General features: G+C 44.6%; 2 protein-coding genes across 9 annotated transcripts in view; both read left to right on the top strand.

Annotated features, from left to right (window-relative positions):
* The first annotated feature begins 4,611 nt into the window (after positions 1–4,611).
* Positions 4,612–12,504, top strand: LOC139348197 (echinoderm microtubule-associated protein-like 1). 4 transcript variants are annotated; one of them, XM_070988169.1, is made up of 7 exons: positions 4,612–4,842; positions 8,619–8,807; positions 9,259–9,388; positions 10,336–10,437; positions 10,957–10,988; positions 11,257–11,283; positions 11,577–12,504. In XM_070988169.1, exons 1-7 carry the CDS (start codon positions 4,683–4,685, stop codon positions 11,843–11,845), a joined length of 909 nt encoding a protein of 302 aa, XP_070844270.1. In that variant the 5' UTR covers positions 4,612–4,682; the 3' UTR covers positions 11,846–12,504. The 4 variants fall into 4 exon arrangements, with proteins under 4 accessions (XP_070844270.1, XP_070844271.1, XP_070844269.1 ...); XM_070988170.1 differs by having other exon boundaries at positions 10,960–10,988; XM_070988168.1 differs by lacking the exon at positions 4,612–4,842 and adding an exon at positions 5,620–7,745 and having other exon boundaries at positions 10,960–10,988.
* Positions 12,505–14,537: 2,033 nt separating this feature from the next.
* The window catches only part of evlb (Enah/Vasp-like b), a 43,754-nt gene continuing 30,667 nt past the window's right edge, over positions 14,538–27,624 (top strand). Inside the window, exon 1 of one of the 5 annotated variants that reach the window (XM_070987207.1) lies at positions 14,538–15,037. In XM_070987207.1, coding sequence (XP_070843308.1) covers positions 15,033–15,037 — 5 coding nt within the window. In that variant the 5' untranslated portion in view covers positions 14,538–15,032. Of the gene's footprint in view, positions 15,038–25,153; positions 26,011–27,121; positions 27,205–27,624 lie in introns of those variants that run through there. The other 4 variants (XM_070987209.1, XM_070987205.1, XM_070987206.1 and 1 more) reach the window with 4 other exon arrangements.

Below are 27,624 nucleotides of genomic sequence, written 5' to 3' on the forward strand. Positions count from 1 at the left end.
GAAATAATGTGTCTAATTGATTAACTATATCCTATTGCTTTGTTCTCCAAGGTAGAAATGTTTTCTGTTTATTTGTAACTTATAAGTTTAGAAATGAAATGAGTGAGTGGCGGTTGTTGACAGAGATGTAAATGTTGTTTAGTCTCTATCATTTAGTTGTCAGGGGGTGGAGAGCAGACCAAAGCACACCCTGGCAGACGGGGGGAGCAGAAGTGGCTGATTCCCCTTTGAGGTACTTCAGAAGTCAAATCTGACCTGGAACCTGTGGGAAGAGACAACTTCTGGCTCTCCTGTCTAACCTGACTGACCTTAAGTGTGACGTTTGGGAGAATGCCGTGGCAACATGGTCACCTGAGCTTTTATTGATTCATCCTATTAGGGGAGAGACAGTACACCTGAGACAGGACGGGACGTCCTCTGGGCTCTAGGTAGAAGATCTCCTCAGGTACTGATCTGAGACCAGTTTCTCTTCTCTAAATTTAGCCCACTGAGGGTTTTCAGAAGGTGGCAGGAATTAGGAACTGGGCTGAGAGGAGATGTAGGAGTTCTAGTTTATTAATACGCAGTGCAGATGGAGGATTTTGCTCAACAGCTTCTCCCTCCGTCCAAATCAGCTGGCCACCGTTGCCTTTCTCCCAGATGTGCATTGATGGTGTTTCTCCCCTAGAGGGCAGGAATCCTGTGTGTGCAGAACCGTCTCATGGCCACAACCCAACACCATTCAACAGCTTCCTCTCCTTGTCCCCTTTCCTTGCACCGTTTTGGGCGACTGAGAGTGGTGCAGGGACTTCCTGGAAATGGAGCTAAAGACAACTCAGTGAGGAAGTTGCCATGAGTCATCCTCCCAAGTGCTGGTCAGCCCTGCAAGAAGCATGGACTAGATTGTATGTAATTATTTATGTGACTTAATTTCCTAGCAGCTTTGCATGGACACGGTTGCATCCTTTGTTACCATGACAACAAGGCAGAGCCAGCACTCGGGAGAAGTCGGTTTCTGTGCACGCAGGGTGTCCACGGTGGCAGGGGTCAAACACTGAGTGACCTTTACTGATGCCACACAGGAAGTGTGTTCACTCCATGAGTCAAAAAGCAAAAGCACCCGACCAACCCATGAGATTCTGCTTTCTGTGTGGTCTGTATTGATGCTTACTGTCGACATATATTTTGATATATTTGAAAAAAAAAAGGGGGGGGGGATATACAGTAAGAAGTCTAGATATTTTTGGAGTAGAGAAGCAATGTGTGTATCAGATTATTGTCACTTTGTCATGCTCTCTGAAAATCTGTTGGATTTTTTTGGAAGAATTATATAACATCCCTACTGATTTAATGTTCCATCGAAAGAATATTTATAAATTTTAAGTCCTTTGTGAAAATTCAGCGTGTGGCTCGTTATTTATTACGTTTAACTTCAGTGTACACACTTACCCACTGTGGCCATGTTTTTCTACTCTGAATGGCTCCATAATGTGCAAAAGTCAAGCTCTTCTCACTACATGTGATCAATAGGAAGTCTGTTAAGTTCCCCCACCAAGCAACTGTTGTGCCCAACAATCTCCACAGGAGGTCAGTATTGAGACATCATGCACAGGTCAGGGTCACGTCTCCTTTGACCTTTTCGTTTAGGCACCAATCGACATACAGTGCACGGTCATCTGTTGATTTTGACTCAGCAGGAATCAGATCTAAACCTGCTCCCGTCCGTCTCCCATGTTCTCCTCTCCCTACATGTCCTCTGTCAGTGGAGTCATTATCTGTCTTTGGCCTTTATCCCGGTTCAGGCCTCGGAGCATTAGGAATGTCCCGCTCACACACACACACACACACACACACACACGCACGCACACACACACTACAGGCTCTTAGTGTCTGTTACAAAGGGATAACAGCGCCAGCACAACAGCCCATTAGTCTCATAATAATATAACTAGCAGCACACTTTGACCTCAGAAGCCTCTCAGGTGCGGCAGTCTGCTCTAAGACTATTGGCTAGTGTGTGGGAACCTGCGGGTGAGGAGGGGGAGATTTTGCTGCATTGAGCAATTTGTCTCAGCATATCTTAAAACCGCTTTTATAGAATAATATGTCAAGGCCTTTAGTCCTTACATGTTGATGGTGTAAAGTGTAAAATAAAAACTTCTTGTAACTGAGCCTTTTTCTATCCTTTTATCCAGTGAGGAGCCTTTTTTTCCATGAAGACCACACGCACTCCTTATCTTACTAATGCTAAGCTTTTACTGGCTTATGGCTGTTCTTGAGCGATTTTCTTTTTTTTACCTCAAATGCTCTGACTCCAACATAATTCACATTTAACAGTAGCCTATATGGTATCCAAGAACCAGGTAGGCAGACAGAAAGAAAGACAAATACATAGAGAGAGTACTAGTAGTGCCTGGTAAAGTATCTGCACACCCATGTACAGATACTTTGTGCAAGTTGTGTATCCTCCTGAGAACCAAGGAAAAAAAGTATCTTTCAGTTTAATTTGTTTTGTGATTTCCTGCCTCTTTGGAGCTAAAACAACTCACAATTTAGAATTTTGTAAAAATATTTTTTTTTAGACTTTACAGCATTAGACAGAACGATTTTACCATAACACAGCGAAATCATAACAGGCTGACAAGAAAACAAGCATGTCAATCCATTTTTTTAAATGAAACTGAACATTTGGCCTGTCTCTTTTATTGAACCACTGAACAAAATTTATCAAACCTTCATAACATTGCTATTATTTCTCCTAACAAAAATGTTTAACTGAACTCTGACTCCAATTTATGATTCCTGGCATGTTCATAAATAAGAAAATATATGATTACCATAGTTAAAAAAAAACAAACAATATCTTAACAATATTTGACTTATCTTTTCTCTTTTCCTGGCATTTGCATTTTGCTGTGGTCTCCATTTTGTCTCAGCATGAGAACAAAGTGCTCCTCATCCCACCCAAACACATGAGATGTCATTGGAAAGGCCAGGATGTCATCTACAGAGCACACCAGGACTTAGTAAGGTAGCTCAAATGAGTCAAAAGATATAGATCAAAACCAAATGTCCACTACAGAGGACACAAATGAATAGCCTGTGTCTCAGGAGGATGTAGTATACTGTATATTATCTTGTGTTGTTAATGTAAAGGTGCTTCATTTGAATTGCAAAGGTGAAAATGGAGAATAAAAATGATATATGCAGAGAATCTATATAGACACACAGACTCATACAGGCATATGACATACAAGGCTGAGCCTTATCTACAATCCCACTTTATCTTTTAAATGTGATTTATATTCTCTGCCATAGTCTTAATGTTTTATGTATGTTTGGTTTCTATTGTTGCTTATAATCTGCTATACTGCAAACTGTGACATCATTGCTATATTAATAATAACAGCAAGCAAAATCCTAAACTGTGTTTGTGTGCTGTATTTGTAAAGGTGGTAATCAACAAGACATACATAGAAACACCTACAGTATAAAGCGATGGTCAGTGTCTATCTGTTCCTCTCACATGTACGTTTACACGTAGGTAAAGACACACATGAACGCATGCAGACATAACAGGAAGTACTATTTTGTAAGAAGACAAGAAATGTGGACAGAAGAATGAAGAACATGAGAGATGAGAGGAACAGAAAGGTAAAACTGCTTCTGTTTTAATCAAAGTTAACACACAGCATTTCCCATTTGCATTTGATCGCTGGCTATGTTCAACAATGCTTTGCCATCTGTCATGAATTCATGATTTTGTGAAGCATCAGGAAAAGAAATGCAGTGCTAAGCAGTGTTGTAGCATTCAGGCGAATGCAGGACTTCCACAATATGTGGCCAGAAAGCTTCGACAGATCAGCAAAGAGAAGCATCTGCTAGAGAAAGAATCAATCCAGCGAATGCGAAATAGACAGAAAGCCAGCTTACACTGGGGGAGACCCCGACACAATCGCCTAACTGGCTTTTCATCTGCTCCTGTTGTCTTTCTCTGTTGGTCTAATTACCACGTCCGGCTTATTGTCCTCTTGATGACTGTAATTAATCAAGTTCTGCTCCCTAATCTCTGAATCTCATCATCCTTACAGTACACCAGGGCTGGCCACACCGGATGGTAGCCTGATGTAAGCTCTTTTTGGGAGCGTAATTGTGTGCTTGTCTGCAACTTTGCATGCAACAGCAAATTGCATGGTCCCACCCTGCTGTGTTTTCTTTGTGTGTGTGTTTTCTCAGCACACAGGTTAGTAATTGGTTGCTAATTGTTGTTAGCAGTAGCTGTACGTGTGCGGACTGGAGTTGTGCAACTCTCTTTCATTGAGTTATTTTGGGGCCTTTAATGTGACGATGGTTCCCCGGTGTGAGGCATCCCTGACCCCTTCTCTTACACACACACACACACACACACACACACACACACACACACACACACACACACACACACACACACACTCCTATTCTCTCATAGTCTTGCCCTCCCCTGAGCTTCAGATGGCTTACCAGGTCCTTAATCTGTCCTCTGAGTGACATCACCCTCTCCCTGCACCCTCAACTCCTCACGGGACAGCGAGGGAAGAAGGAGGAGGGGGAAGGCGAGAGGTGGTGGCCACGGGTGGTTTAGGGAAGGTGAATTAGCCCAGCAGTGAAGCGCAGGAGACTTAGTAGGAGCACCCAGGATCAGCCTGACACACTCCGTCGGGGGCATGGCAGCGGGCATATTGGAGGGGGACGCACACATGGAGGAGCTGTTGGACCAGGGTCTGGGGATGGAGGAGACGGCCCAAGACCTGCTGAGGAGGCCTTCGCTGAAGGAGAGCTACCACAGCGACTCACTGCTGGCACCCGACACTGACTTCATGACAGGTAGAGAGCAGAAGGGTCCTTTCAACAACATATAGTTCTCATTTACTTCTTGTAGCAGATGGAGAGATTTTGGTTGTATTTGCTCGCTCCACCCCACTACAATGAAGGCAAACACATATTTTGTTTAGTTTTGATTGCGGTGCTCAAAACATTGAATAAATATGTTTGAAATGTGCAAATAAAACCCAAATTAACCGCTAGATAAAGGCAAAAATGGACTCTTTAATGTGCTTTTTATGAATGAAGTACGTCTTTATTTCTTGAAATAAACCGGGTGTGCATTGCATGTGTGGTTTGCACAGGTTTGCAGATTTGTTAAAAAAAGAACAGATGAAGTAATAAAATAGCTCACAGGCTGAAATCACCTAATCTAAATGACATTAATCTGGATTAGAGTAAGACTAAAGTGATGGCCTGTGTTTCATTTTGGGTGCCGTAATTTCTAACTCTTCAAACTGCACTACCAGTGTGTCTCAAAGGAATTCATATGATTTATTTTCATTATCACATTCATCACGTTTCATTTTGGATTATGAAAGACGTCTTTAAACCTGGTGACAGAACAGAAAACGCTCTGCAAGCAGAAAAGACATATTTCAGCCTTTTTGGCCTCACAGAGTTCTCATCAGGGCAGAAATAGCAGAAATAGATTGACTCCACTTTGCACTCTGTACAACTTTAAAGCTAAATTTCTTCTTTTCCTGCATACCTGTCCAATGCATCACACACACACACACACACACACACACACACACACGCACACACACGCACACACACACACAGAGTTGTGAGTACTGGAATGTGCCTTGGGTGTGGAGAGTTAGGGAAATGCCCTTTCCCCTCGGGGATATTACTATCAGTGGACTAATATGTGAAGGATTGCTTCTGCACATGAGGCCTGATGTGTCAGCATGCAGGGTGCTGATATGAGCAGACAGATGCTGTTCCTTCATTCAGGAAACGCCATCTGTGAGCAGAGATTAAAACACTCCACTGCCTCTCTGTGCCTTAATGTATTTTCATTTTGCGAAGATGCATAATGGGTATATGAATTTTGAAGCTGTTAGTGCTATCCTGGCTGTGTGCACGTGTGTGGATATGTGTGTGTGTGTGAGTCAGAGGCACAGAGATAGACTTAATGCATGTTTATATGTGTGTTTACATTTGCATGAAAGGCATCCAGGGAGCACGCCTGTTCTTTGTATAGTTGAGTTAGTGCAGAGATTGAGCTTTCGGCTGCTAATTCCCTTTTACAGCACTGGGATTATGTGCTATTCTAATCCCAATCCCATATGGGACTGTGGAGGTGGCACGAGGATGATGTCACGGCCGGGACAGGAGGAGAAATAGAAAATTACAGGCCTACACAGAGTCACAACTCACCATGAGAGACAGATTACTGGTGGTGGCCGCACGCTTGAACAGCTACACTGAGTCTTCGCCCACAGCTGATCGTCACTGTCAGGAGGAAAAAGTCAGATCTGAAAAGACTTACATCTTCCCAAGAACTGAAAAGAAATCCATTTAACATCAGAAAACACGCATTTAAGAAAATCTACAAAGGCTTTGAGGCTTCATGCATATGAACGCTAAATGCTAAACTAACCCACATCCCTGTCACATGAACTCAAGCTTCATTCTGACTGGTTTTAAAGAGCGTATCATTGAACTATTAATGATATAAAGGTACAGTAGAAAAGTTAAAAAAAAGAAATTCATATGATTGAAGTGTCAATCATATGTGAAGCTAGTGAAGTAGTAAAAACCTGGCTTTTCAATTAACATTATCCATCGCTTTTAGCTTTGTTGACCATTAATTCAAGTTCAATATTTCAGCCCTTCATCTGTTCTCAACTGTTTTAACTGTTAAGATGTTTGAACTATTTCTGAAAAGTATTTATTCATTTTCAGCTGTTTCAACTTTGCTTGCCAACTAGTTTGTGATCCCTTTTGTTCACAGTCAGTGTTATCGGAAAAGGAAAACTGCTTGGAAGTAATGGCTCATTACATGACTGCGTTTCACAGCTGATTCATGTTTCAGTGTGTTTCGTGGTGTTCACTCTGCAGCTACAGTAAAGCACGCATGGGTTTTCATTTCGCTTCTTCCTCTCCCTCCCTTCGACTCGCAGTGACCCGCGCCGTGACCCGCGCCGTGACCCCGGTTACTGTGCGGATGTACGTAAGATGTTTACTGCAGCACGACACAAGAACAGGCCACATTTCAGGTTTATGTCTGCTGTTTCCTCCCTGTATCTCCATCTCTCATAATGACATGGGGCTTATGTGCGGAGGCGGGGTCAAAGAGGCTCAGTCTGAGGGATTATCATTGTACACTGCACACCCACACACACATGCAAGTACACACACACACACACATGTACAGACAATTTAGGCTGAATTGGACGACTGCTGAGTTTTTAAGCATTATCAACCCCACCCCCACCTTTGTACAAGCACATACCCTGAGCAAAAGGGCTTTAAGCACTGTCATACACATCACCGCGTCCCAGAGCGTGTCAGGCGACCACCAAGGAAATGTGAGAGGATCAAAACAACAGTAACCTCATCGCCTGCTGCAGATGCTGTAATACTGCTTGGATGCTGTAAACAGAGGCGGACCAAACAGGAGAAAGGCTGCTCTGAGTGTGTGTGTCTGCATGTGTGTGTATGTGTGACCTAAGTTGAGCAAAGGAGATGAGATCTTAGTGGACGCAAGCCAGTGGATCAAAATCAGATGGAGGGAGAGCCGGCCTATCTGACTGGAGCCAGAGGGGGAAAGAGGAGCGAGAGAGTGTGCTCGCGAGAGGAGAGGAAGAGGAGGAAGACGACGGGCGTGGTGGAGGAGGGCCCCACCGGCCAGCAGAGGCACCCTGACTGCTCTTCAGCGTCCAGTGTCTCCCACGGTATCACCTCCGAACTGTTGTTACTGATGATTGCCAGCAGCGAAAGGAAAAATCAAGTAGACCGAAAGAGAAGTCGCAGTGTGTTGGTGACAGCTGAGCGTGTTTTGGACGTGTACTCAGAAACCTTTGTTTACATGCTGCTGTGTGATGACAGTGGATGATCCGCTGAGTCCAGCTGTGCTGTGACCTCATTAGCTTGATTTCTGCTCAATGCATAGGCACAAGAGCTTATTCCTCTCTCTGACTATATTCATGTCGAGGTAGCATTTCAATCTGAGAATAATTCTGTGGCTCAAGAAGTATTTTTCTTATTTTTCATTTCTTCACTGGCCCTTTTTTTTTTTAAACGTGAGGCTTTTTTAGTGAGTGGACAGTTGAAAGCACTTTCTTACTTTGTGTCTAGAGGATTGTTTTCTTTCATAGTCAAGCTTTCCCCTCACCAAACGGCCTTATGCTTTCAGTATGAGTCAGCTGCATTTTCATTTCTTTCTTGGCATCTTTCTCTCCCTGCGTGTGTGTGTGTGTGTGTGTGTGGTTATGCATGTCACCCTCGGTTAACAAGGTCTGTCTGACTGCTGCTCTATGAGTTTGCTCTTTCTTTTGCTCTGAGAAATCTCCATATTTAAACATATTCAGACGTGGTTTGGAGGCTAGCAAAGATTCCCCTGCTTATTTTAATGGACTCACTAAATCTTTAATGCATGTCATCAGTTATGTAATGTCTATCTATCTATCTATCTATCTATCTATCTATCTATCTATCTATCTATCTATCTATCTATCTATCTATCTATCTATCTATCTATCTATCTATCTATCTATCTATCTATCTATCTATCTATCTATCTATCTATCTATCTATCTATGCCTCAGATGACCGCAGCTCGGCAGCCAGTGGACTGGACGTGGCTGACCGGCTGACTTATCTTGAGCAGAGGATGCAGATGCAGGAAGATGAAATCCAGCTGCTGAAAATGGCTCTGGCCGACGTCCTTAAGAGGCTCAACATTTCTGAGGAGCACCAAGCTGCAGCTGGTGGCAGGAGACCATCGGGTGCCAAAGGTGAGCACACAATTTGTGTTCATTGTGGCTGACTGAGAACAATAATATTCGAACAGTTTTCACTACATGTTGGCACACATGCATGACCAGTACATAACACATAATGTGAAAAAAGAGGTGATTTACTTGATATTGCATGTTCACTTTTACAGCACAACTGTCTGATGTCTAAATTTGATAGATGCTTGCTAAGATGTATATTTTTAAGGTGTTAACCACTGATTTTATTAAATAATCATTTGATCAAAAAAATTCCAGAGGAAAAGGAAAGATATGCATGATCATATAAGACCAAGAAAATCCTCACGTCCCTTTCATTTTCATCAAGGGCCTTTATTTGTGCATACAGCGCACTACTATTTGTGCAGTCACTACAACCACCACTAACAGGAAATCCATAAGTTCATACTTAACCCCGTGTGTGTGTGTGTGTGTGTGTGTGTCCCTGCAGCCAGGCCCGTGTCTCTCGCTCTGCCCTCCAGACCGCCCATGGTGACCTCCAGCTCGGCCTCCCTGAAGAAGAGCTCCACGCTGCCCTCCAGTGCCACAGCCAGGAACTACAGCCCAACACCTCCCCGCAGGTCAAACACTTCTTTCACGATGAGTCACATAATCTCCTGAGACAGACATAAATGCAATAAAAAAATATTTTAGAATGTTTTAGATATTTTTGTCATCGGCATTTGTACAGTAAAGCAAAAAGGTTTTGTTTTTTTTTTTACACTGAGCAGCCTGTATTGAAACTTGAGCCTTAGATCTCAAGCTTCACTTCTCATTATCTAATGTGCAAAAGCAATCAGCAGGCAGTCTCCATTATCCAAGAAACACCGCGCATGGATGCTCAACAACTATTCCATTGCTCGCTTTTATTTCAAAGCAATAAAGCAGCAAACCGTTCTCTGCAGATGTCTTCCTCTCAATTACCTTTCAAATGATACCACCATTAGATAGCATCAGTCAGAGAGAATGATGGTTTTCTCTGCGGTACCTTAATGTGCTACCTCTCTATCTGGGTAATTGCACAGAGAGAAGTAAATCTCCACTCACTTAAGGCTGTCCATTCAGTGTTAGGATGAAATGAGAAGCATCATCATCATCATCATCATCACCATAGTCATCATTAGCAATCGTGCTTCATTTCCCTCCACTCTGATCTCACCTTATCCTCTGTCTTCTTCCTCTCTCACTCATATTGATTTCTTCTTCTTTTGCTTTTCTCTCTCTTGCCTCCGGTTGCCTCACTGCTTTAATTCATTGCCTTTTGCATGTAATTATCACATAGATTTCCAGTAAAACATATTCAACAACCCACTATGTTGAAACAGAAGACATCCACATTTTGCCATATGATGTCTAACACCTGTAAAAATGCTGAATCATCTCAGACTTCTAACATTATCATTCATTGGGTTTTATTTTCTACCTTTTGTTAAGCCGGTTGCATTTTTAAATAAAAAGCCTTGAAGCAAAAGAGGCATAAAAACAAAACAGCCCTGACCTTACAGGACTTGTTTTTTTCCCCTTCCAGTGGTGTGAAGAGCCCACTAGGCAGCGTGAAGGACAGTCCATGTAAGACTGCTAAAGCACGACCCACCTCTGCAGCCTCCACCTGTAGGAAACCTCCAGAGGGGTAAGAAGCCACTGCTGTGTTCCTAAACCTCCGTACAAAGGACAAGAGAACGCCTTTTCTGTGTTACCGTCTATCATTATGCAGCCAAATAGAACTCTGAAAATGCATTTCAACGCTGCATCTTAAGACTCTTCTCTTCTCTCTTGCTGTCTAATATCAGCTTTATTTTCCACACACTTCTTGGAAGTCAGTGCACATATATATTTCCTTTGATTTTGGGGTGACCCAGTTATTCCTGGCCCATCAAGTTGGAAACAAATCTCTCAAATAAAATCAAGGTTATTTCCAAACCCAACATCCTGTTTTGTGACCTCAAACCACAGTACCGAGTTGAACGGGATTTTTGAGCGTTTAGTCAGACTGAAACTGGTGTGATGAACTGATGTGTTCATTCTCACAAAACCGTCAGATTCACTGATTCTGTCTCTGCGTCACAGCATCTCTTTGCTGTGCGTCTCTCTCCGAGCCGTGCCCTCTTCTGTCTCTGTATCAAATTCTCTCTCTTTCTCATTGTAACAGCAGCAAGTCCAAGGAGGCTGCAGTGAGTGTAGGTAAGTGAGCTGGCTCCTTGCTTCCCTGCAGTTGTTTTTCTCCAGGCGGCGTTCAGCCTCGTAACAGGAATGTGAAACAGCTGCTGACAAAGCCTCTAAAAAAAAAAAAAGAAAAAAAAAAAAGACAAGGGATTATACAGAAGACTGACATGACAGTGCCGCTGATTGCTACATGTAAATAAATCAGACATCTGTGTGTGTGTGTGTGTGTGTGTGTGTGTGTGTGTGTGTGTGTGTGTGTGTGTGTGTGTGTGTTATTTTGGTGCAGGGACAAGGCGTGTGACACACTGCAAAGGTAGGATTCATCCCTAACAACATCACAGGAAATATCAAACACCTGTACATTCAAAGTTGAGAGTGTTGTGTTTGAGTTGTTATTTTATGCCCACCCTTCATTTTTCATTTTTCACATCTCACCATGACTTGTGTGCCTCCCCTCACCCCTTCACCCCTTTTTTTTTGTCTTTTTTTCTCATTTCCTAACCCTGATCCCTTTAACTACACCCACCTCCAACCTCTGCTCTGACCCTTCCTCTCCCCTCTGTCTCTTCACTCACCCTCCTCACCTCACTTCACCACTTCACTTAGTGACTATGCAGATCTATCTGAGCCCCCTCGCAAGAAAGACTGGGTCTTCTGAGACCGCCAAATCTGTGGCGACGGTGCCTGCCAACAGCGGGCCAACGGCCACACCGCAGGGGAAGGGGGGAAGCAAACCGCAGGCGAGGAAAACAACCCCGTCCTTCACCTTAAACCTGCAGAAAACCACCACAAACCAGAACACTGCAGCGCAGGACACATCCACCTACAAGAGCCCCATCAAATCGCCCAGCCAGTACTTTCAGATTTGTTACTGAGGCAGATTTACTACCAGCGCGTCCCTGCCATCGAGTGAACCGACCCAAACCAGCCACTTGAACAGAAACTGTGCAAAGAAAGACTTTCCTTCAAAGAAAAAAACAACAAGAAATTGGTTTTAAAATGGGGATGAGTGCGGCTCTTAAACTGCAGGGTGACATGATTTTCCTCTGCAGGCCCTCCTGACTTGGGTCCAGTCGTGCGTGAACAACATGAGCACTTGGAGCGAAACATTTTGAGTTTTACAGCGATGTTTTACGCCACGATTATTCATTTCAAAGACAGTGTGAAAGTTTTAATGAATTTTTAGCCTCATCAGAGACCACAGTGTTGTCATAGATCCATTTCTCTCACACTAGTACCTGCATATTATCTCATTGAATGCCTGTGTTTGCTGTAAACGTTCTCTCTGTCACTCTATATGTCAAGTTTTGAGTTTGTAAGTCAGGATGTGTGTTCGTACTGAGCACTGGCTGTGTGGTGGATAAGGGAAACTGTTTGATGTCAGTGAGTCTGTCTCATGCTTGTGTGCTGTGATGTTTGTAGTTTAGACATTAATGTTCCACTGTGAGCACAACTAATATACAGGATGTACCAGGATCAGTGAAAAAAGGCTCATTCTAGTTCAGAACAAACAATAAAAAACTATGATCACTAATGGGATGGCTTTTTCCTGCATTATCTGCCATTAAGTGTGTGAATGTGAGTGTATGTGCAGGGTGGAAAATCACGTGCCGTGAGCTTTTCTGTCAGATAAACACTCAGATAAAGACTTGTGGAAAATGCTGGAGCTGTGCCTGGTATAACATTTTCCACTCCCACTGTGAGAAAAATTCCACAAGAGGAACCTTTTAAATTTGATTCAGTCCAATAAAGCTTGAGTCAAAAGCTGACTCTGTTAAGGCACATAAAACTGCTGTGGTAGCACATCTTTCCTGTAGCAGGTCCTTGTACTCTTCCAATTATCTACACCTTTTCAGACTGGACTGATAAGATGTGTCACAGTAAGTGAAAAAACATAAATCTGATAATGAAGCAACTCTTTAAACATTTTGTGGAAATACCACAACAGTGATATCCATCATTTGTGAGGCATAATGAAGTGGGCGAGTGCCAAGTGTCCACAGCCTTAGCGCCCTCCTGTGGAGATAAAGGACCCAAACACAGCAATGCACAGAGCAAGGTGACATCATGTGGGTTTAAAGTCTGATCAAATTATTAAAATCAGTATTCCTTTAAAACAGGGGCTCAACTTTTTCATGACCTGAGAGTGGATCCTCACCGCTCAGTGAACCAGTTTAGTGGACTTTAGGAGGACCTCTACTGGTGAGAAGGCGACATTGCACCAGGCATGTTTTGAATCCTTGAGATGTAGCATGAGCCTGCATTATCATAAACTGGAGCAATGGGATATTTAACAGCTGTACCTATAATTCAAAACAAAAGCAAAGCATACAACAAAATATGTTCTACTATACTAAATCTCTTGTTGGCAGTGGTTCTGTCTTATGTCAGCTTTTAACAAACCAGATAATTCAAAACAGTTGGCATGTACTCCAGTCTGAATACCAGTATGATGTAACCCACAGGAAGTGGTCTGCAGGTGCACTTTTTAGGCTGTTTTAAATGTGATGGGCTGCATTTTATAGCACATGTAGTACACAACTAATACCTTGATACAAATGCCCTAAAATTACAACCTGAGCAGCTGCCACCTTCTTACTTCTTACGTCAAGTCTTGCAAATATCAATGAAGAGTGCAGAGAAAACCTGAATTCTGACAGAGCAGGGAGGTTAAAGAGAGAGAGCAGTCCAATGGAGACATTGCAGACTGAGTAAGGAGCCAATAGTCTTGTCTGACTGCCAAGGAGCAGACAACACAGTCTAAACTCAGGTCCTCCATGGACATTTAACCAAGCCTGTCTGTTCTCCATGTGAGGAAACAGCTGGCTGCTGCAGACAGAGACAGATGTTAGCTGGTCAATCATGGCTGCTTACAGGTGTGTGTGTGTGCGTGTGTGTGCCACATACTTTCTGTCTGTCTGTTCATATTGCTGACAGTATCACATTGTCTCTGTTTCCACAAGAAGACTTTTGTACAGCTGCACGTAGTAAAGCTTAAGTCATCAGTCAGAGAGTTAAAAAGGGAATATCAGAGAAGAAGAAGAAATAGGATGTGATGACTTTAAAGTGAGTGAATTCCTATATTATAAAACATTATGGAAATGTTACATTGACTGGATGTAGTTCATCTAAAATGGAATGAAATATCTCTTTTATTCAATTCATCAGATATCAGATCCAGAAATCTCTCTCCCTCTCTCTCTCTCTCTCTCTCTCTCTCACACACACACACACACACACACACACACACACACACACACACACACACACACACACACACACACACACACACCATACAATAAGATAATACAATTTCTACAAGGTCTTAAAGGCTTAAAGTATTTGTCGTAATCGTGGTATTTTTTATCCAATCACTAATCACTAATATTCCTCCGTAACTGTTGTGTTACTGTGAAATACATCAGTGTCTGTGCTATTTATCTCTACATTTTTTGTAATTAATTTTGACAGAACTTACTCTCAAAGAAGTCAGTGTTTCCTCTTCATACCTGCCTGCACGGTAGCTGGATCACCACTCTGAGGGCGCTGCCGTGCAGCAAAAGCACCAAGACATGAATATTTCAGTAGTGCGCTCTCTCTCTCTCTCTCTCTCTCTCTCTTTCTCTCTCTCTCCACATCCAGCCTCCCAGTGGTTGAAGGGGGGAAAAGATGGCACCACAGCAGCCGCTGTCAGCCACTCCGCCCGGCTCCTCGTCCTCTGGACAGCGGCGTGCCGCCCTCTGAGATGGCCTCGACCGAACCACCAGCCGCCTGACAAGACACCGAAAAACAATTCTTCCTTTTCTAGAGACAGACCTGAAAACTGTGGGCATCCGTGTAGCATTTTCCACACCCTGTCGCCTTTTCCCACCCTCACATCTGCACATCCAGCCGGCTGCAGGGTTCGCTGGCAGGATCGCTGTTTTTTATTAAAACATCCGGAGCTGCTGCTGCTGGATCTGGATCTTTTCTTTTTCTTTTTTACTAAAACTCAACTCAAGGACAAAGCACTGAGCAGGCAGAAAACATTATTCATCCCATTCAAACGGGCAGGAGAGGAAGATGAGGTAAGCAGAAGCATGCGCTGCTCTTTTGCTGCACAATGAAGCAGACTGCTGTTATTCAACTGCGCATTTTCGTGGGATATTAAAGGACATGCAAAGATAAGCCTAAACATCTCATGGTCGGGCTTTCTGTGCGTTTCATCGACACACTTTCATCCAGAGGCCTGTGACGTGCATGTCACCGCAGCACAAAAGGTGTATCAGAGGAACACGCGCTGTTATTGACCGGCAGGTCACCTGTTGGCCGACAGAATATGGACCTTTAAGAGGAGGAGCGGCTGGTCTGAGAGCAGCACGTGAAGATTCCCGCATGTATATGCACAGAGCGACAGGGCTTTGATGAAGCAGCTAGCATCTCTGACTCCAGCTCGCTCTGTGATGTGTCACGTGGAGGTTGTCTGCGGAGAAAAAGAGGTGTTGTCATGGAAACCGGACTACACGTGCAGAATTGTTAGAAGCGTTTTGATGTTTCATTGCGACACATAGCTGATGACTGGCTTTACGATGGAAGCACATGTTTTATTCTTTCAAGCATACCTATGCGTGTGCACGCACATAGCCGAGACCCCCATGCGCATGCACGCGCACACACCATCTCTGCTGGGAACCAATCAGCTGAAAGTATTCATTACAGCATCCAGACACAGCTGTGTCAGGGATGCAAGCACTGGTTTTAGTGGCCGACTGTAAGAGCCTATCAGGTGAACAGTTACTGGCAGGACCCAGCCATGCAGCCAATCAGCTGCAAGCCTGCTGCTACATAGATGTGGGTGGGGTGCCAGCACTTGGCACAGGTTCATCATGAACAGGAGGAAGCATGAGCTCACACTAAGTGCTGCTGGCATTCAGATCTGTATGTGTGTGTCCCAAGGTCAGAGTGTGATTTTGACCACCGGGGTGCCGTAGGTCAGTGTCTCTTCACAAGCTCCATGTCAACCTCTCACTGCTTGTCTTGCATTGATGGTGCCAAACACACTCTTACTAGACTTTACATGTGCTTTTGAGCGAGACTCTTTATCCTCATGGATGTTAACACTGTCGCCTGCTGTATGGCAGATGGTAAATCAGACAAATCCCTAAATATCTTGACCAAGTGGGCATAAGTAATACTCTACTGCAGCTCTCATCACTGTCTAGAGATCACATGACTTATTAAGGACCACGCCTGAATACGTTTATGCCCTGTCTTACTTTATAGTGCACACTAATTGTGCTGCATGCAGAACATGTATGCTACGGAGTGTTTGATGTAAACTCCTCTGACAGGCTGTCAGCTGATACTTTTGTTATTTTAGGTCTGATGGCCACTTAAAAACTGTAATTTCGGATGAGTGATTCTGTGCTTTACAGAGGTGCACTGTAGGTGGCAACACAGACTGTGACTCACTACAACAAGCCAGCGCTTCACAAAGTTAGTTGCGGCCCAGCTGGGTGCCTGTGAGCACGCCTCAGTATCGACTCTGGTGACTGTGAGTGTGACAGTGTTTATTCGGTCCACCGGTTTGAGCTGGTTGTGTGTGTGTTTCCTTGCTGTCCTACTATAGGTTGCATGTTAGTGGGACACAAACAGCTGTTTTGTGCTGTGATCTAATGAGCACTGATCACAGTGCTGTGAGTTCAAACATACATGAGTCAAGGTCAGAAATACAGCAGTGATAAGGTGGACTGCAGAAAATGAGCTGTTCTGAAGAGCTTTTAAAGGTCAAAGTTTAGATTTAATATCAGCAAAGGGTAGAAATGCTATGACATCATATGCAGACTACTCTGCAAAGCCAGAGTATTGTGTATGAGCAGTGTGTTTAAACAGATTAGCAGCCGTATTTCATACGTCATCTTCAATAACCTTTCAGTCATAAAATCAATCAAAGTTCATGCTCGATAGATCTGGATCTCTAACCCTGTTGAGGCTTTTCCTTTTTCAATTACTGAGGCAGTCAAAAGCTTGCAACCAACACAGCTACACTCTCTGTTTCTCATTTGTCAAGATTAGACATTCAGCATTAGTTTCAATTATCTCCAGCTGTGGAGAGACTGAAGGTGCTGTAGGTCCCTGGGGAAAAATCCTTTGCCAGTAAAGCTGGGGTTTGTGATTCTAGTCTGGGATTTGGGCTGAAGGACTGATCCTGGCTCGATGGAGCCTGAATGTCTGATTCTTCTTCCAGAAGCTGATCATTTTATCTTTCCAGTTTCCTTCTCCACCCTCCCTCTCTTCCACTTATTGATTAATAGGCTGCAATTTGTAAAGGCAGCCAGCCCCTGTTCCATGTTAATCTACTGGTCTGACACGACAGCATTAACTGCTGGGCATGTGACGCACTCCTTTGTTGCTTTATGTGCTTCATACACTGCTGAGTTCTTGCCTGCTGATACTAAATTACACACCATCGTGGACGACACAGACCTGATAGTTCTGCAGACTTGTCGTGAATACAAAGATCGAAAGTTAGTTGACTACTAGATCATCATCATTGACTACTTGTTGCATGTCATGAAATTTTGTGCATTCCTGATCCTCAAAAGTTGAGTTCTCATGACTTTGGCAAGTCTATGAGTTTTCATGTCGTGCCACCATGAGGCTGACATTTGTGCTTTTGAGTGAAATTTGAGTTGTTGGGTGGATTGCCTTTAAATGAAAACTTTTAACCTAGAACCATCAACATTTTTAATTGTCCAGTGCTTTGCCTTGTGACCAATTACTAGCATGCTGTAGACTTTTATCATATAAGTCATTTATCAGTATTTTGGAGCTTTGAACTGCTGTTAGACAGACAAGCAATTTGAAGACCTCAACTATTTGCCACTTTGGCAATGGCCCTTTGATTAAAATATACTCAGATAAACCTCGTGGTACCTGTTAACTACATGCTATGTGGCATATTCTTTAACTAAACCTATGTGCTGAGCGACCCCTCTCATGAAGTTTGACAGCAGGATTGATGTGTGGTCCTGCCTGTGGCCTGAGCCTGCCTGCAGTGGCCTCCCACCATCACCACCACCTCCATTTGCGTAGATTGGACTGTTTTCTCGTGCTCTGAGAGTGAAATGTGGGTGCTATCGATCCAGCGTCATTGCTGCTGCCTGATGTGTATTGACAGGAGCGGTCGGTGGTATGTGTGACCCATATGAAAACCAGCATTAATAGTAACTGTGTGCTGAATTCATGCAGGACAAGGGCGAACACATAGAGGTGAACTCAGTTTAACTCTGGATGCTCATTCATGCTAACAGGCGGGCTGATGCAAGTGTGAACGTGAATGATTGTTTTTGCACTGTAGCTGTGCTGCAAGAGGAAAAGAAGCCTAAGAGAGGTTGCAAAGAGGAGGGGATAACTTTGGCTTTTCCATAATACACACGCACTGTAAACCAATATTGCATGCATCTGGTGGCTGACCTGAGATAAATCAAAATGTCTTGGTTTATGGTATTGCCTGTAATCTACTACTATAGAGAAAGACTAGCAACGCAGGTCAGATTTCTGTCTCAGTACATTGTTCTCAGTGCACAGCTGTGAGCTTTGAAGTTGCACAGGTGTGTGCTCTTGATTACACCCTCCTTGCAAAGTTATAACCTTGAAGTTGAGGTGTTTTTCTTTCATTTTGTTCCAGAGATGTCGGAAATTCTGACTAATTTTTAACCGCAGGCAATCGAGGATGCAGTCATCTCATGTTCCCTCACCATAGTAAACACTGCATTGCCTTTTAAAATGTTGATGATCCTAAAAATAGGCCTAGCATCAGTTTTCAGGGTTACAAGGCTTCGTACCCATTAAAACACCATCTGGTGAATAGTTAAAGCTGCTATGATGAATATTTTCATATGAACAATGCATCAGGTAACTATGTCCATGTGAAAGAGGTCACTCATGGTGAACCCACAAATAATCATCACCCAGTTCCCCTCAACTTTATGGAGGCTTTTAGCATCTTTGTTGCTGTCATTGTTTTGGTTAAAACACCTGCAACTTCACTGCTTTGCTCAAGTCTCACCTCACTCATCACCATCCACACACAACAGGCAGACGTTTCAGTGAAAAAGCTCCAAAAACTCGCTGTGTGCTACTCGTCCAGGCAGTTAGTTTTGTAGAATATGAACACAGGGGTCAGGCTTTCTACTAAAAGCTGCAGATAACTGATGCTTTTATTGGCTGTCATCAATTTCAGGTTCATTTTGCACTTGCCAGCTGCATTGTAAGCCAACCTTTATGAAAAAAAATTTAGTGTTTAGTGTCTCTGCCTGCATGGGACAACTTCCAGTGACTTGTGTCGATGCAGTCGCTTATAGATTGTACCACGATGCCTGTGCACGGTGCTGCAGCCACATCACATCCGTGAGTAATAACAGCCACATTTGTCATTATGCAGTGCGACACACACAACACAAAATGGAGAAAGATGGTGCACACTATGATGCATCCAGTGTCAGGTGCAGGGTCACGTGTCCTGTCTGTGTTGTGAATGTGTGTAATAACACGGTGCATTCTGGGTGACAACAGTGTGGTTTATGAGTCATAATTATGCACACCAAGGCATCACTGAAGCTGATCTCCACAGACGTGTGTGTGTGTGTGTGTGTGTGTGTGTGTGTGTGTGTGTGTGTGTGTGTGTGTGTGTGTGTGTGTGTGTGTGTGTGTGTGTGTTAGAGAGAGAGAGAGAGGTAATCAAATCTTTGTGAATGAGAGGGAAATCACTCCCTGCTCCTTTTCCCCGCTCTGTCTCCCTTCCCCCTCTGCATCTCCTCCGCCAGCTCCCATTGGTGTGTGGCATAATTAAAACGATCAGCTCATGTGAGTCAGACAGCGTGTGCATGTGTGTGTATTTGTTTGCATGTGAAATTCAATCCGCGGGCTTGAGAGGATGAGCCAGTGTGAGCTCACTGAGAAGACAGGAAACGTCGCAGACGTTTAACCTCCTCTCTGTCGTACCTCTCACACTCATTTAATCCCTTTTCTTTCTCTGCTGCACTTTACCTTGTGTAGCGTGACTGTACAGGTGGACTGTGGGCGTTAGTGGGAATGAAGGGGAAGGGAAGTCAGATTGGATTATACTGAACAACATGTGACTGGAGAGCCTGAAAAACGTACAGCGCAATCTGTATGTCTTTGGACAGTGACACATTTTTGTCGTTATTTTGACTCCAGCACAAAGTGCTTGTGCTCAGCTTCAGTTTGAGGGTGATAAAATATATTTTGGCTGAGCTGTGGAGGTATTATAGCCCCTTTAATTGACGTTTGGTGCCCCAGTGTTAAGGAGCCAGTTTGATTGAAACAGTATTAGATCAGTCAAATGTTTGGTGCTCTGCTTAGTGACAGAAGACAGAGATGCAAGCACGCAAGCACATGTCTGTTATAAAGCCTTCTTAAAGGAAATAACATCCTTTAGGAATTTCGGTCAGGCTTTAGAACAAACCACAGCACTGAAACTGCTCTGACTAAGATAATCAGTGACCTCAGACTATATTCTGATGAAAATAAGGTCTCAGTTCTCGTCCTTGTAGAGCTCAGTGCAGCATTTGATACGATTGACCATCATATAAGAAGAAGAATCAGGGGGACAATCCCCTTTATTTTTACAGACACACTGAACACAGCATGCAAATTGGTGAAATTTGTCTTCCGCTTTTAACCCATCCTGGTCATCCTTCCTCTGTGGCAGACCAGGAGCTGTGGGCTGCCATCCGACAGCAGCGCCAGGGACTCTGTTTCCTTCGTCACCATTGGTCAGGTGGTGATCTTCTTGCATGTTTTTAGTGTTTTTTTTTTTTTTTAAGGAGAAAACCCCAGGTGAACATGGGGAGAACATGCAAACTCCACACAGAAAGGCCCCTTTCCTCAAGCAGCGGGCACCGACGGCATGGTGGAGGACACGCCACCAGCGCCCACAGCGGGATTCGAACCGGGACCTTCTAGCTGTGAGGCGGTTGGTTGGTCTTTCTGACTGTGTGTTTAACTGGTTTAAAACACACATCAAAGGGAGAAAGTTTTTGTCAGTCTGTTTTGGGGTTGCAGGGAGCTGCTTTGGTCCGTTACTCTCACTATACATGCTGCCACTTGGTGACATTATCAAACAGCACAATGTGTGTTTCCATTGTTAGATGATGCAAAGCAAGCAAATGATGCTGCAGCTACAGACTCCATTAGTAAGTGTCTTTTGGCAATAAAGGATACCTACAGAGCACCTCTGTAAAGTTAATTGAGGACAAAACTGAAATCCTTCTACTCGGCCCTGAAACAAAAATAGAAATACTCTTCAATAATCTGGAGAAATTTAACTGAGGTCACAACTGTAAAGATTATCGTTATTAGTCGGTGACAGAAAGACATGCTACTATGCCAACAAGAAACTTTGTGGAATATGCTGCCACTGTGGAGCAGATGCTCTCATGCAGAGTTTGACGCTCTTTTTCACAGAGAGTCACATGATGGGATGCAACCAAGACAGCTGTGCATCTGACAATATCTGAGGGACACTTCAGACAGCAGGGTTTGAACGTCACGTCTATCTGTCACTGTTGGTGTCTTCAAACAACTCCAATGCTCTGTCTTCTAGAAGGTCCCACTATATAAATGACTGTACTATAAGTTCACTGCTTCAGGAAAAGCCCTCAGCAAATACCATTCGTTCATTCTGCTGTCTTTAGACTTTGTGATTGTGCATTTTGCATCAGCTGGAAAGTCAAATATGACCAGTTTGCACACACCACCTTATTAAAAGTGGCTCATGTTATTTACCGAGCAGCTTCCAACAAATCACGTGTTTGAGCCTGAGGACCGAGAGCTGTAGCTCTACACACGTTTCCCAAACTTGGTGTCAGTCTTCCCTACTGTTTTTCACCTGCAGCATCATTTTTCTCTCCATCTCACCCATTTTCACCCCAAAGCTCCATCACATCCTCCTTCCCTGTCCTCTCCTCCCTGCCGCACACACAGTCCGCCATGCTGTGTGTCAGACAGAAGGCCGTCCCTCCTGCTGTATGCTAATAGCCACGTTGTTACAGTAGCAGTTGGCTACTCTCACACTCTCTCACACACACACACGCACACACACAGTCAAATACACGGACACACACTGTAGAAATGGAGGTGTGTAGCTTTGAGGATTAGAATACAATCTGGTGCTGGGGTCTAACCTGTTAGAGAGAAAGGGATGGGGGATGGGCGTCCTCTCACCTTCCTATCCTGCCTCTCCCCTTTTCTCTCCAGCTCTCTCCTCTATGTTCTTGCCTTCCCCCGACTCACTCTCTCTCTCTCTCCAAGCACTATTTTACTCTCTCTACCTTTCTGTCCATCTGTCTACTCCCCTGTCCCCTTCCCTCACGCCACCTTCTTTCAATACTCTGACTGCCCTCCCTCATCCCATTACTGTAAAATCATTCCTACTCTCTTTCCCATCTGCGACCTCTGATCTGTCTTTTTATTCTGTTTTTTCCCTCTCGTGCTCAGTGTTGCTCGGTGTGTTTTCTGCTTGCGATGACAGTTGCTCCGCTGCTCAGATAAGAGACCAAGGATCTACACTCTGGTTAACAAGCTCTTCTCCTCTTGAGCAGAAAAAGGCAGAGAGGGATGAACGACTTGTTGCTGTTCAGTCCATCGTCAGTCTTTCGCTGCTTTCTCATGGAAAGAAACGATTCATGCATTTGCTTTAATGTAAATGCAGCAGTGTGCTGCTTCAGTCTGTTTCACAGTCAGTGTGGGATGCTGCCCATGGCGTTTAATTTGGAAGTTTAATTTGGAAAGAATGTCGTTATTGATTTAACTGTCACACACTGGACACACACTGGCCACCGTGGAAGTTCATGAAGCTCAGAAATCAAGCTGAAACCCCACAACATGCTCACACATGGCAATGGCACCTTAATGAATGATTCAGTCTCATATGAAAAAACGCTTCCAGTGGCAGTGGGAGGAACCGTGCAGTTTTCTCAGTAATGATTGCTGGTATGATGTACAAGACGGACAAAGACTAATAGGACTTGTTTTAGGAAATGGATGCACATGCCTCAGATTTTCATAAAGTAAAAGGTCTCAAGAGGAGACTAAATGGATTAATGCTAAGATCAGATTACACAATAACAGTGCAATAATGGCTCCAACCTGTGGGGGGTCAGGGATGGCAATTAGCATACAGTTGCTCCAGTTTCTCTTGTTATTGTATAGTGTTACAGTACAGTACAGCACTCGACCGCTCGTAATGTCCCAATAAAGTAACTATTATATCAGAAAACAGTGCTTTTCCGTCCATCTCTGAATATGGTTAGTAGGAATTATGTTGAATTTCATTTCAGTGAAACTCTTTACTGTCACCCTCAAGTCAGGAGCATTACACCAAATTAATCACACTTGTGTGTGCAACATGAATGCTCCATGCGTGCTGCACACCAGCACAGTCATCCTCTTTCTCTTTCTGCTCGATTTTTTTGGCCAGGCCACAGCAAGACTCTGGTCCGTATGAGAATACTCAATAAAAAGAGGCGACCCTGACTTATCTTGTTTGCAGTGTTGTGGCTGCATGTTGCTGTTCAGCACAAAGACGGTGTAGAATTTTCCCCTGAGCCAGCAAAAACCCTCAAAAACAAAGAAATCTATCAGAATTCTGCAGGAACTTTCTTTAAATTCATCGTTCATGTTACATATTTAAAGGGCCACACCACCTGTTTTCCACATGAAGCCCAGTTTACTCGTCATGGGGTGTTTCACAGGCTGTGGCTTTGGAGGAGCTTCCTGAAGTGTAAGAAAACAACCTTGACGATGTCAGCTTGGTTTTCTCAGCTTATCTTGAAGACTAAACATTTTAACAGGAAGTCTGTATTAAAAACTGTGGCGCTGAGTTTGAAAGGCATGGGTGTTTACCAGGCAGGGGAAGTCTAATGAAAGATGCTAGTGACTTGAATCATAGGAAACGCAGCATCTGTGCAGCATTTGTGGAGATCGGCCTATTAAAAGTCAGTGTATGGGGGCTTTGACCTGTCTCTTGCGAGCCTCCCAACTTCATGGAAGTGCAGCGCTTAATCACTGGAGTACCACTTTAAATCTGTGCTTGATTTTTTTTTTTTGGAGCTGTAATGACGCCTCATTTCTGTGAGGAGGCTACATGACGCAACTCATTGCAAGCAGACATTAGCATCTCACTTGAAGCAAATATGTTTTCCTCCAGGGTTTGGCAAATATGTGAACCAACATCACACAAAAGAAAGGACAAGAAAGACATTTTATTGGTCAGCGGCCAAACACCATTGACAACAGCCGAGTACTAACTGTACTAAATTGCTGCCAAATTGCAATGTCCACTGCCGTCCACACCGATTACAGAGCAAACCATGTCATCCAACAGTTCTATAGCCGGTGCAATCAATGAAATTGCCTGCTGGCAAAACACAGCAGGACAGATGTGGGTGATGTGAGCGGGGTGAGCTGTACTAGAAAGAGACCGTTCCAGGGATGTCAGGGGATGTACAGTAAATATGGGAGGGATTTATAGTTTACTGGCAGACCTGCTGTGATGTGGAAACCGCCCAGAAGATTAGTGCTACAGCCACCATCCGTTTACTGTATGTAACTCATAATCTACATGCATCTGGATGGACTGAAATCTGGTTGCTTATTGTTTGTTTTATTGATGTAGACAAGAGGATGATTCACTGTTTCATTTAGTTCAAATTATCACGCGTGTTAATCTTCATCTTCACATACATGCTTCTAGCTGTGTGTGGTTCACTGTGCAAAGCCAATTGAACCACGATGTTACCAAATTCCAACAGAGGGATGTGTAGCTTTTTCTATCTGCACCTGTCCCTTCCTGTAAATGAACCCATTTCACTGATCCAGTGTATGTATATGTCTGTGTGTGTGTATGTGAGTGTGTATGATGGTGTTGCATCCAAAGCTCCACCCAAGTCCGGCCTGCCACCTCAAATCATATGCGAGAAAAGATGGGAGCCATCAGATGAATTAAAATCTGATGCTCCTCCTCCTCGCCTCCCTTCCCTCTCTCCGTGTGGGCTTACGCATCCTCGCCTCGGCCAATCTGGCAGCCGGGTGGGGAGGAGAGGGTGGGGGTGGCAGCGGGAAGGAGGAGAAGGAGGGGCAGGACCAGCAGCCTCCGGGGCTGGCTGCCCATCGCTCTTGTCACAGCTGGGAGGGGAGGATGGGAGGGATGGAGGGACAAGGAGGGACGGGGGGGTGGGGGGGTGGAGAGGGAGGAGGTAATCCAATGAGACACAGAGAGGAGAGGCAGTGGGAGGGCAACGCCTCACAGCACCGGGAATCTCTCTCTATCCCCCTCTCTCTCTCTCTCTCTCCCTCTCTCTCTCTCCCCCCTCCTCTATCTGTGAAGCGTAAAAACCAAAGGACTCTCATCTCCCATTCAGTCTCCCCTGTATGTGGCTGAGGGCAGCTCTCATGTTTTTAAGCCTCTCTTTCCCCCACTGTTCAATATTCTCCTTCCTTTTTTCCTCACTTCCCCAGCTGAAGGATGAATTTATGACCACACACCAGGATTATTTTTGCCACTCCGGTGTCTTTAGGATCTTCGGCATCTTTTACTGGAGTCATCTTTGTTCTTGTGCTCACAGCTGCTGAGTGTACAGTGGCTGCTAGTGGGGAAATAGGTTAGTGTGCCTGTTCGGTGACGGGCAGCAGAGGTGATTGAATGTTCTGTGCGCTGTGGAGACGAAGAGGAGGGGGATGCCGTCCTGGTTGTAGCGCCCTGTAGCCCTGCGACCACTTGGGGAGAAGGTGACTTGGGATGCTGCTGCTGAACTCCGACCTTTAGCGAAAGTGTCAGCGACAAAATTCAGGACAGACAAAGGAAAAAGCGGCGTTTCTCTCCTCACTTTTTCGCAGTCGCCAAACAGGGCTGACCTGTGTGTCTGCTGTGTGTGGACACCATGGACATCAACCTTCAGTCGCACCGATTTTACTTCCCCCAGATCTACTGTGCTGAACCGGGGGCGCAGCCACAGCTCGCTGAGTTCAAAGTCAGGTAGGCTTCCAAGGGTGGACCCATCAATAGATAAGGGATCCATCACTGACTCCTGAACGGTGGAGACACCCAGGTCTGACGTCACTATTTGCTTTTGTCAGAATCAGTTGCCTTTTAGATCCACCCAAAATCTAGCTTGAGCATCATGATTGTCTTTTACATCAGATCCCCAGCTGCTGCTGCTGCTGCTGCTGCTGCTGCTGCTGCTGCTGCTGCTGCTGCACATGAAGCATTTCTGTGTATGATGAGTGCTGCTGCGAGTGGCTGGTTGCCCTTGCAGGGGGATGGGGCTGCATGCTAATGTGCTAGCTAGCTGTGCAGAAAAGTGTTAGGCTCCTGGGAGAAGCAGAGGGCATTGATGGCCTGTGGATGAGCGTGCCAAGTTTGGATAGAGGGGGTGACAGTGCAGCAGTTGTGTTATGTTTGCCATCCAGGGCCCTGTGGCCGCTGTAGCCCTCTTGTTGGCTGCCTCTGGGCCTCTTTTGTTCTCTGTGTTTACGCCTCTCTTTTTCTTTTCTGCTACTCATCCTCTCTGATCAACGCTCAAAGTGCTCTGGGTGGCTTGTTGCATCCACAGCCGACGCCTGCCGTCATGGTTGCAGAGCGCTCCAAGACGCATGCTCAGAAAAGCAACAGCTTCCCTGCTCTTTGTCTTGTTGGGATGTAATTTTGCTGGATGGAGCTGTTGCATTCAGGCGTGCAAGAAGTCAGACCTGATGCTGTGTGACATCCGCATGAGAAAATATTTGTCTTTTCACACCAATGAATAGCACAATCACAATTATTTTCAGCTTCTTTTTAGCAATCTGTTCTGATCACCATCCTTTCACCCATCCTTGCATTGACGTTTTGAGATGTCCTTGTAATCTTGTGTGCGATACGTTTGACGATTCCTCCTCTAACAGCTCTGATTAGTGCAGCTTTAAGGGACTCAGCCGGAGTTTTGCCCCACTAAGCAGCTTTCAGTTAGGCCAGTGCTCCAGGCTGGGGCAGCTTTATGGGGCTACAGCGTGTCACTATCACGGCCTGGCCGAGCTCCCTGATGGCTCCACGGGAGTCTGAGGGCGTTCACAGCTGAGGAGAAAGAGAGGGAAAAAGGGAAAGAGAGAGAGAGAGAGAAGGAAAGACGTGAAGCAAAGGGCCCAGGGTGGAATCGAACCTCTGCCCTTGTGCATGCGATGTGTGCTGTGCCAGGTGATCTACTGGGGAGCCCATTACCTGCTGTTTTAAACCCTGGTTAGCATTTCAGTTTATGGCCAGAAGGGTAATTTCAAAAGCTTTAAGCCCAATAAACAATTAAACTCTTTGGATCCACTGCGGTATCACCACAGTGACCTTCTGTAAAATATCCACATCAGCAAACATCAGGTAATGTCAGCAGATATCAGCGTTTGATGTGTCAGTGTAGACTGGAGCCTTGATAAAAAAAACAAACTACAGTCTCACACATTTCTGTCTGCGCCTCACACCTCTCCTCTTCTTCACTGGAGGAGGGAGTCGTCAGGCGAGGCACACCAGCAAACACTTGCACACACACAAACCCTGTGTGCATTTGCAGAGATTAAAGTGAGTTAAAGTGTGATGTGTTTTCACAAAACCAATTCAGGCCCTTAA

This window comes from Chaetodon trifascialis, chromosome 19 (assembly GCF_039877785.1).
Source record: "Chaetodon trifascialis isolate fChaTrf1 chromosome 19, fChaTrf1.hap1, whole genome shotgun sequence".
Classification (NCBI taxonomy): Eukaryota; Metazoa; Chordata; class Actinopteri; order Chaetodontiformes; family Chaetodontidae; genus Chaetodon; species Chaetodon trifascialis.

Bases quoted from the DNA above. Each gene is read 5' to 3' on its own strand.
- LOC139348197 (XM_070988167.1), top strand. From the start codon at position 7,577: ATGGAGGGAGAGCCGGCCTATCTGACTGGAGCCAGAGGGGGAAAGAGG. The intron at 8,808-9,258 runs GTGAGCACACAA...GTGTCCCTGCAG, and splicing joins GAGACCATCGGGTGCCAAAG to CCAGGCCCGTGTCTCTCGCT. The intron at 9,389-10,335 runs GTCAAACACTTC...TTCCCCTTCCAG, and splicing joins AGCCCAACACCTCCCCGCAG to TGGTGTGAAGAGCCCACTAG.